General features: G+C 51.8%; 1 protein-coding gene across 2 annotated transcripts in view; it reads left to right on the forward strand.

The window, feature by feature from the left end:
- Positions 1 to 8,479, forward strand: part of TBC1D5 (TBC1 domain family member 5) — a 538,167-nt gene extending 529,688 nt beyond the window's left edge. For both annotated transcript variants that reach the window (XM_082654224.1, XM_082654225.1), the window contains 3 exons: positions 1,333 to 1,412; positions 2,220 to 2,354; positions 7,644 to 8,479. In XM_082654224.1, coding sequence (XP_082510350.1) covers positions 1,333 to 1,412; positions 2,220 to 2,354; positions 7,644 to 7,940 — 512 coding nt within the window. In that variant the 3' untranslated portion in view covers positions 7,941 to 8,479. The remainder of the gene's footprint in view (positions 1 to 1,332; positions 1,413 to 2,219; positions 2,355 to 7,643) is intronic.
- Positions 8,480 to 9,715: the final 1,236 nt, after the last annotated feature.

Genomic DNA, 9,715 nt, shown 5'->3' on the forward strand with positions numbered 1-9,715 from the left:
GCCATTCTGCTGAGGGCTGGGGGTGTAGTCCTGAACCAGACCCTACTGGGGGTGATGGACCACAGATAAGCCAGCAGACGCCCGTGCTAACGTCGGGTGTGACAGGGCTTATTGTCGAGGCAGTAGAAGAGCTGGTGGTGGGAGACCAGAGGGTGGCCTGGGCCGCTTGGCTCTGCTCCAAGGAGGCCGCAGGGGAGCCGAGGGTGGACCCCTGAGGGGAGCGGGTCGGCAGGGCTCTGGGGACAGAGCCTCCAGGCCCCGGGGCAGGCAGGATGCTGGCCCCGCCTCTCCCGCCGCGGGCCGCGGGGGCCGGGCACAGAGCAGAGGAGCCCCGCGCAGAGACTGAGCCAGCTTGGTGGAGTGAATGACTGAGAACATGGCTTGTGAGGCCTTGTAAGTAGGGTATTGTTAAGGGCCAGGAAATAAGGAAGCAGGTGTTAACGGAGGGTGAGCCTGCCTACTGCAGCGATTCTCAATGTGGTGCTTGGATGGTATCTTTGTAAAAATGTGTTTCAATTCCCCGCCCCCCCCCCACCCCCGAACACAGTCTTCTGCGTAGCGCTGGGGAGGGGGCTTCCATTCCTGCACTCCCCCGAGAATCCCCTCCTCGGAAGCCACAGTCCCCAGCAGGACTGGGTGCATCCCTCAGGCACGCGGTGGGGAAGGCCGAGGTCCCCTGCTTGCTGAAGCCCTTGGTGGTTCAGCTCAGCTTGGCGAGTCCTCAGATCAGGTCTGGCTGAAGGCCTCTCCAGCAGAGGCCACGCCTCCTGCAGGGCATAGGGAAGCAGCTCCCATGAAGACCCTGGGTTAGGTGTTGCTGACTCCGTGAGCTTGTTCTTTTATTTTTAACATTATGTTGAATTGACAACATACCGTACTGTTGACATTTTTTAAAGATGGTGTCTTTAATGTACGTCACCTGGGAGGACCTGGTCTTTATTTAGCGAGCGGGGTGAGGTAACAGCATTGAACTCTGAGAAGTGTAGGAAGCCCAGTGGAAACACCTCCTCCCAGCCGCTGGATGAATGCTCCACGCTGTTCACCACGTCTTAGGTCAGCAAGGGCGCCCTGGGCCCTCTGGAGGAGTAAGACACATCTGTCACCATGAGAGCACATCCGTGGGATGTTGGGGGAGGCTGTGTGTACCAGGCTCGGTGCCCCCGCGCTGTGCCCGGCACCTGCCCCATCTCTAGATGGGCAGAGCGTCCTTGGTGGGAAGAGTTGCTGTGAAACTTGGCAGAAGCCTTCCCCAGCTTGTCTGAAGTGATGGTGTGACAGCAGATAAGTTACACCCAGGCCACTAGTTACAAAATGTCATTCTTCTATTTTCAGTAAATATTCAAGAAGTGATACTACAAGAAAATTTGGAAAAAGAAGATCAAATTCTGGTTTCCCTGGCAGGACTAAAGCAGGTATGTCCATTGCTCTGACTTTGTGTCACACAGGCCACCCTTACAGTGCCTGTTGGGGAGGTCACCAGGGCACGGGTACCGTGACATCAGAGCAAGTGTCCCCTGGCCCTGCGTCTCCTCCCAGACAGAACCCTCCTGACTCTACCTGCTCACGGCCCTGCTCCGCCCAGCAATTACGTCTGACCAGCCTGCAGCCCAGACTGGTTTCTCATTTCCCACCCCTGCCCCTTCCTCTTAGCAAAGCTGTTCCGTTTGCTCCTTATCGAAGCTGCTGTGATGTGTGTGGTCCAGCTCAAGTCCAGTCACTCATCACGAATGTCCTGGGAGCACAAGGCATAAACGACCACCTCCTATAACAGGCCTCAGCCCCTCAAGGGCCGCAGTGACTCGACCCTTGAAGGACCGAATGGAACAGAAATGTCAGTGAAGAGACGCAGCCTGCGTTATTGGCCCCCAACTGGGGTGGGTGGGCCCCTTCAGAGGCTGAGGGCTGTTCCGTGGAGCCGGGTGTGAGGGCACGCGGTGCTTCCTGCTCTAGGATAACCACCAAGGGCGTGACAGCCCGTCTGCACCTGTGAGAACCTGGCCATTCAGGCTGTGGCGTCTTCCTTGGTCATTCATAAGTCAGCGGTTTTGATATAGAGCTGGATTTTTTTCTCCTGTTCTTTCTGATGGTCATAAATTCATATCCACACTATAAAAGAACCGTCAATGACAAGTCTGATTCAGATGTATTCGAGGTTTAACTGACATTTAAAACCAAACTCATTCATCTTTCTCATGGATTTTCTTCTTCTTTGAAAACAGATCAAAGACATTCTAAAAGGTTCCCTGCGTTTCAACCAGAGCCAGCTGGAAGCCGAGGAGAACGAGCAGATCACCATCTCAGACGACCACTACTGCTCCAGCGGCCAGGGTCACCTGCCCAGGGCCACCAAGCAGGTACAGGCGCCTGAGAACACTGTCACATCAGCCTGAGAAGGAAGGGGGGGGGGAGGGATGCACACACATTCAAACTATGGATAACACGAGCCCACCAAAGCTACTTCACGTGACCATGTGTGAAGTTCAACTGTAAAATACAGGTGACCTAAGCCAGGGGTGATGTACCCAGCTGTGCAAGTTGTGTACTCCAGTGCCCTGGGCAGTGCCCTTCAGCATAGACTAGCGTCTCCTGGAGTTGTGCAGTGCACAGCCTACACACCTGTACGCAGCAGCTTCGGCCTGAGCCTCCTGCCAGTCCCACCGTGCGGTGTTAGAAAGCTGGATCTCTGCCTCAGTTATTGGTCAGTTGCCTTCAGCCGATGCCTCCATTCCCCTTTAGCACAAGAAGTGCTGTCCATGCTTTCCTAATGCTGTCTTGAGTGTACTTCACTGGCCTGGAACCTTTTTGGCCTTCAGGGGGAAGGACTTCTCAATGTCCATCCTCTAAGCCACATAGGTCAGCAATTTTTTTCTGTAAAGGGCCAGAGAGTAAATACTTTAGGATTTTCAGGCCACATGTGGTCTCTGTCACATATCTGTTTTTGTATTTGGTGTGCTAGCTTGCTTGTTTTTACAGCCCTTTAAAATTTACAAAACAGAAACAGACTTGGAGAACAAACTTACGGTTACTGAGGGAAGAAGGTTGGGGGAGAGGGATAAATTAGGAGTTTGGGATTAACATATACACACTACTATATATAAAATAGATAACCAACAAGGACCTCCTATATAGCACAGGGAACTCTGCTCAATATTCTGTAATAACCTAAATGGGAAAAGAATTTGAAAAAGAATAGATACATGTATATGTATAACTGAATCACTTTGCTGTACACCTGAAACTAACACAACATTGCTAATCAACTATACCCCAATATAAAATAAAAATTTAAAATATATATATGTATACATAAGCCATTCTCAGCTTGAGAGCCACACAAAAACAGGCCACAGGCTGGATTTGGCCCACGAGCTGTCGTTTGCTGACCTGCGCTCTTGGGTGTCAGCATGGTGTGTAATTTGTTCTAACATAGAATCCCAGAATTTTCCAGTTAGGAAGGATCGAAGAAACACCTGCTCGTTTTACCAGTGAGGAATTGTTTTCTGAACCCCTGTCCCAGTTCAGTCAGCTTCCAGCTCCACCACGCTGCCTCCCGGCATGTGATCTGATGGGACTAAACATTCCTAATAATATTCTTGTTAAAATGGTGTGCAGAGTTTCATCTTGAAAATCTCCCATTAGCCCTCATCTAAGTTACTTTCTCAAAAACTAGCATCCAGATGCTGGTAAATTGTATATTTTTTATGACTTTAAAGAAGCAAAATGACATCTTAGAATGGGACTTTTTCAGTTTTCAGAGTACTCTTCCAGAAGAGAACCCTGTGTGGTCCGTTTCATCCAGCTTTAGAAGGGAATTTTCAGAGAGCATTTTGAGTCTGCATTTTAAAGCCACATGAATCCAACAGTAACATTGCAAGCTTGCCTCGATTAGTTCCTCCAGATTCCCCTTCCATGCCCAGATGTTTAATTTTCAATAATTAGTTATTTATTCACATATTATTGAGCTTAGGCCCACCCCCCGACCATTTTTATTCGACAATTTTATTTTAAAATTTGGCGTGATATTTTTTTTAGTTGAATGTCTAAAAATACCACAGAAAAAGAGCTTTGAAGAACACTAACAAATTTGCTAATTGAAAACGTCTTGAGTATACTTTGTAATCGTCCTTCCCAGTTTTCAGATTTGTAAGAACCTACCAGTTGCCAGCGCAGCCCCGGTGGACCCAGTGCAGCCTCCACATGAGCTGGCCGTGAGCCGGGAAGGGCAGTGCCGTGTGATAGGCCCTCGTTCCCGCAGAGAACTGGGCTCACCCCACCTTGGAGCAGAGGACTCGGTCCCCCTGCCAGTGCCCCTCCCCACCAGGGACTTAAAAGGGCTCTTCTGGGCTTCCCTGGTAGTGCAGTGGTTGAGAGTCCGCCTGCCGATGCAGGGGACATGGGTTCGTGCCCCGGTCCAGGAAGATACCACATGCCACGGAGCGGCTGGGCCCGTGAGCCACGGCCGCTGAGCCTGCGCGTCCGGAGCCTGTGCTCCGCAACGGGAGAGGCCACAGCAGTGAGAGGCCCGCGTACCAAAAACACACACACACACACACACAAAACAAAACATAAAAGGGCTCTTCCTTTGTGGCAGTGCACGCACCCCACTCCCCCCTGGGAAGCTGGTAGAGATGTGGCTCTTCTTTCCCTCTGATTACACATCTTCTCTCGAGCTCTGCCAACAGCAGAGGGGAAATTGTGTTCTTTTTTTCTCTTTTTAAATTAGTTTATTTTTGGCTGTGTTGGGTCTTCATTGCTGCGCGCGGGCTTTCTCTAGTTGCGGTGAGCGGGGGGTACTCTTTGTTGCGGTGCGCGGGCTTCTCATTGCGGTGGCTTCTCTTGTTGCGGAGCACGGGCTCCAGGCGCGCGGGCTTCGGTAGTTGTGGCTCGCGGGCTCTAGAGCGCAGGCTCAGTAGTTGTGGCGCACGGGCTTAGTTGCTCCGTGGCATGTGGGATCTTCCCGGACCAGGGATGGAACCCGTGTCCCCTGCACTGGCAGGCGGATTCTTAACCATGGCACCACCAGGGAAGTCCTGGAAATTGTATTCTGCAGGGTGAAAAGAGCCTCATTCAGTCCCTCCCTTCCACAGTCTGTCCTTCACACACTCCTTTGTGAATCTTTGGGAGGTTTTGGATGGACTTCACTCAAATCCACCACAGCAGAAGGAGGGACTTGGAGGACCCTTGATTCATCAGTCCATCAGCCCGTATCACCTGCCTCCCTGGTCTTTGGTCCCATATTTTTATCTGTGGTCCAGAACTGCGGGGGGCTAATGCAGTAGCCACTAGCCACAGGTGTCTACTTAAAATTCAATTTAACTTCATCAGGATCAAAGAGAATTCAAAGTTAATTCAGTTCCTCAGTCACACTAGGTGCCTCTCCAGCGCTCAGTATCCTCATGTGAGTAGGGCTGCCTGCCTGGACAGCACAGAGAGGGGACATTTCATCAGCGTGCGCGGACCATTCCTGTTGAACGGCACCTGCTTCCACTGCGATCCTGAATCAATCTGAGCAACAGGAGTGGTGGGCTGGCAGGGCGGGGAAGGTGGCCGTGCTGGCCAGCTGTAGGCAGGACTGACATGTTGAGAAACTTTTTATATCGTGTGACACACGCCTGTGTTTGGCAGAAAGAGAAGACCGACCTGGGAAATTACAAAGTTTCTGTAACGGATAGAAACGGCACCAGGTAGTAGCTGAGATTCCTATGGAAATCCAGAGAAAAAGCTTACTTGGGTCTAGAAAAAAAATTCTAGGTGGGAATCCAGAAGAATGGGGTGTTTTCATCTGCTTGTGATGTCGGCCAAGTCTCCAGGCCTCTGACCTGGGCTTCAGTTCTTGGTTCGTAAGATAATGGTGCAGTGGGGTAAGAAGAAAAGATGGTTGCAGAAGCCCTGGCAGTTCTAACATGCCTTGTCTGGGCCAGTCATGGCTTTATCCGGAAACTGGGGGGAGGGCGGCGTCACTCACCGTTTATAACTTGACTCCACTGCTTTTCCAGAAACAAGCCAGATAATTAGTGATGGTAGGAACCATCTTGCCTTCTAGTCACAGGCTAAAACACGTTACAGGTGTTTCTCCTCTTCAAGTCCTGCCCATGTCCTCACCGTATGCTGAAGGCGGATAGGTTATCTTGGCATTTCTGCAGTAGAGACACGGCTCTGAAAATAGGACTGTCCTTGCTCTGTTGTCAACCTCAGATAAGCTCCTGAGTGGGGTGGGAGGTCAAGGTTCTCGCGGCTTATAGCTCAGCACAGCAGTCACATGAACAAAGCACCTGCAGTCTGGGGGTGGGAGGCCAAAGCCAAGGCCTGACGTGCACCCGCGGACATGGACGTGGGGGGACACCCTCCCCTGAGGCCCCCTGGCCCTGACCACCTCACAGAGGGCAGTAACGGGATGAGAAAGGGCCATCTGTCTCACCAAACTGCCCTAGTGCCATTAGGGATCACATCCCCTTCTACTGCAGGGCCATGTGCTGCATGTCTCTTCCGTTTTGTAAGAATTGCTGTGTTGACAGGCTATAAACAGCTTTACAACTTGAGGCCTGCTGTGTCTCAGCACTGGCATCTTTAATGCCATTCTGTTCCTGTTCTCCGATTAAATCTCTTAAAAGTAGGCGAATTGTCAGAGGGGGAGACACCTGAGCCATTATTTATCCACTGGCCCGCATGTCACTCAGGAGAACATGAAATTCAGAGGGGGCCTGTCAGTCACACCCAGATTCCCTGAGGAGTGTTGCTGACTCTCTGTCCAGGCTCTGCCCATAGCCCAAAGGTGGTCTTGGCCATGCTGGAGCCAGAGGTCCCCGGGGGGCTCTGTACCCCTCCTTAGACCTCAGGCCCTGCCCCAATTCCCCCCCACCCCTCGGGGAGAGTAGGCGGGTGGGGCAGGCAGCAGGTGTGGCCACTACATTGGCTTAGTTGGCCGTGGGCAAGGGCTCTTCCTGCCAGGCTGGAACATCCCTGGTCAGACTGTGGCTTTACTTTCATCCCAGGGCTGGCAGGAGCTTCTCTGATCTTAACCCAAAACCTTGACCAGTGTCCTTGGATGTCAGCTGTTTTTGTTAGAAACAAAACACATAATTACTCAGAAAGAAAGGAAAATAATTGTAGAGTAAAGCCATTGCGTCTCTATACTTTTTGCAAAGGACCATTACGGGTTTCTGTGTCTGTAGAAGCTCCCAGCCCCCTGCATTGTCCTGAGAGACCGCCGGCGCTCAGCCAGGATGAGCCGGCTGTGAGATGTAAGGAGATGGAACACATTGGGCTCCCCCTGCAGCCCCCTTGCAGGCGGTAGTAGCATCACTGCAGATGGGGGGTGGGGGGCACACTGGGGAGCCAGCCTGGGGCCTCATAACCATCTGGGCGCGTCACTCACTGCGTGGCGGCCACACCCGAGGGCGGGGGCGAGGACGGACACGCTGTCCTCACCCCACGCCCCCTCACATGGGAAAGCTGGCGCCCCAGGAGGAGGGTGATGAGCAGGGCAGGGCCGCGGGCCGTGTGCTCCGCTCCCCAGGCCCACAGCTCCCATCAGAGGGGCCTCCCTGCGTCTTTCCGGGGGGACCGTGGGGCCCCCAACCTGCTCCGCATCTCACCGTCTCACCGGTTCTTCCCTCCCCCCCTGTGCTCTGACTCCTTCCCAGGCCCCTTCAGCAGCGCCGCCGGGGCGCAGGGAGAAAGGCGACATGGACGACTTCATCCTCGTCTCCAAAGACGACGAAGGGGGCAGCGCCAGGGCGCCCCCGGTCGGCCAGGCTCAGGCCCCGCGGCCCCTCCGGAGCTCGGCCCGGCGCGCCCCGGTGTTCTCAGACCCGCTGACCGGCCCGGCCTCGGCCTCGGCCTCGTCCGGCAGCCCCAGCTCCAGCCCCAGCCCCGACGATGACAGCAGCGGCAACAGCAAGGACTCGGGCTTCACCATCGTGAGCCCCCTGGACCTCTGACCGCCGCCCGGCCACCCCCGCAGCCCCGTGAAGACGCCTCTGAAACCCAGCCTCTTCCCAGCGCGCACGTGGCCTTGGTGCAGCCCTTTAAACCTGCGGAGAGAAGCAGGGGGCCCGCTGAGCACGCAGACCTTCCCCAAAATGCAGACAGCTTTTCCCTGTAGCTCACCCGGCCCCGCCAGTAAGGTCCCCAGCATCACACTCACTGTCCAAAAAGACCAAACCACAGCTAGAATCACTTGCTCTGTCCTCTCCTCGCCAGCAAAGAAGGTGTGGCCACACCATCCGGTGTATCTAGAAGGAAGAAGTGGGTTTCAAATCTTCCCTCCCCCGGAGCATCAGGCATAGGAAAACTGATTTCAAGAAAACACGCTCTCTGGAAATCTATATCTCAACCTATTTCATACTTCATTCCTCCCTTGGGAAGCCATACAGTAGAGGCCAGGCGCAGCCAAAGGGACTAGAACTAGTGGAGCCCAGGGCTGGACGAAACCTCCCAGATAGTTACAGGGTCTAAACTTAGGAATCATATTTACCTGCCAGCCGGTTCCAGTTTTTTTCATTTGTTAAAGAATACATTTCTAAACCTCAGACCACATCAACTCTGGCCATCACTGCCCCTCCTTAAACAATTGTAATTCATCCTTTAGAATCTTTCACAGTCAGAAAAGAGGGTCACTTAGCCACGAATAAGCCATGACTGTGTGCTCTGCTGATTTTGGTCACCGTCTTGAAGGAGACAGTGCTCCCTGGAGTGGGATCTAGACAAGGAGGAGAAACACTGCGACTTGGGGAACAACTCCCCAGCAAGTGCGCCTGCTTTCTTCCTTTGCTTGGCTTATCCCTTTGAAGAGAGGGGTCAAACGAAGGCTGACTTTCTTAGCATGGAAACATGGAGCAAACCCTGGGCTGGGTCACTCCCCCGACAGACTTTGTGACCTCGGGCACCGCATTTTATTGCTTTTGTCTGCAACATCTGCATCTGGGAAAGGACACATCAGATGGAATGATCTCATAGACCCCTTCGGTTTTGAAGTCTGCTGATTCTAAAAGCCTATATGAACCCTAGCCAATGACAGGTGCCTTGGTCTCAGAGTCATTTAAGTCACATATTAGATACGATCTGCCATTACTATAAATGTAGCAATTTTTTTCAATTTTATAATATTTTAAGTCATTTTTTAATGATTTCTGGATTGTCACTGAATATTGCGATTTACTTGCCAGCTAAGTTCAAGGATTGCTAGCCATAATCTAAATTACACATTATTTTATTTCTCAGTCTACAAATCTACTTTTAATTCTTTACTATTTTCTACATATTTTTGTTTTTGTTTTTTTTTTCCGACGTAGAGTTAATTTCAGAGCTAAGAGCCTAAGCTGCTGGCTGGTTGCTGGCTGGTGTGAGCAGGAAACCACACTATTATTCAAGTAACAGAGACGTTTAATTATTTTCTGACTGGAATGACACTGAGTGAAGACCAGTGGAGAGGTATACCTTAATTTAAGCACACGATCAGCAGGCAAATGACAAGAACTGGAAAAAGGAATTGTTTTATAAAAGGATATTTCAGGGTCTGGGCATAAATAAATTCAATATATCAGCCTGACCACCTCCCTAACTGTGAGGAAGTAATGAGGTGCCAAGTTGGGGATTCCACAGAGTTATCTGGCTTACCTGAGTCACTGAAAAGAATATGGACAAATGGAAAAGCGGCTATCGAAGGTTTAGAAAGCTTTTACCCTTCCAAAATGTGAGCGCAGTTTGGTTTGGG

Source organism: Grampus griseus (genome assembly GCF_964374135.1).
Source record: "Grampus griseus genome assembly, chromosome: 5".
Classification (NCBI taxonomy): Eukaryota; Metazoa; Chordata; class Mammalia; order Artiodactyla; family Delphinidae; genus Grampus; species Grampus griseus.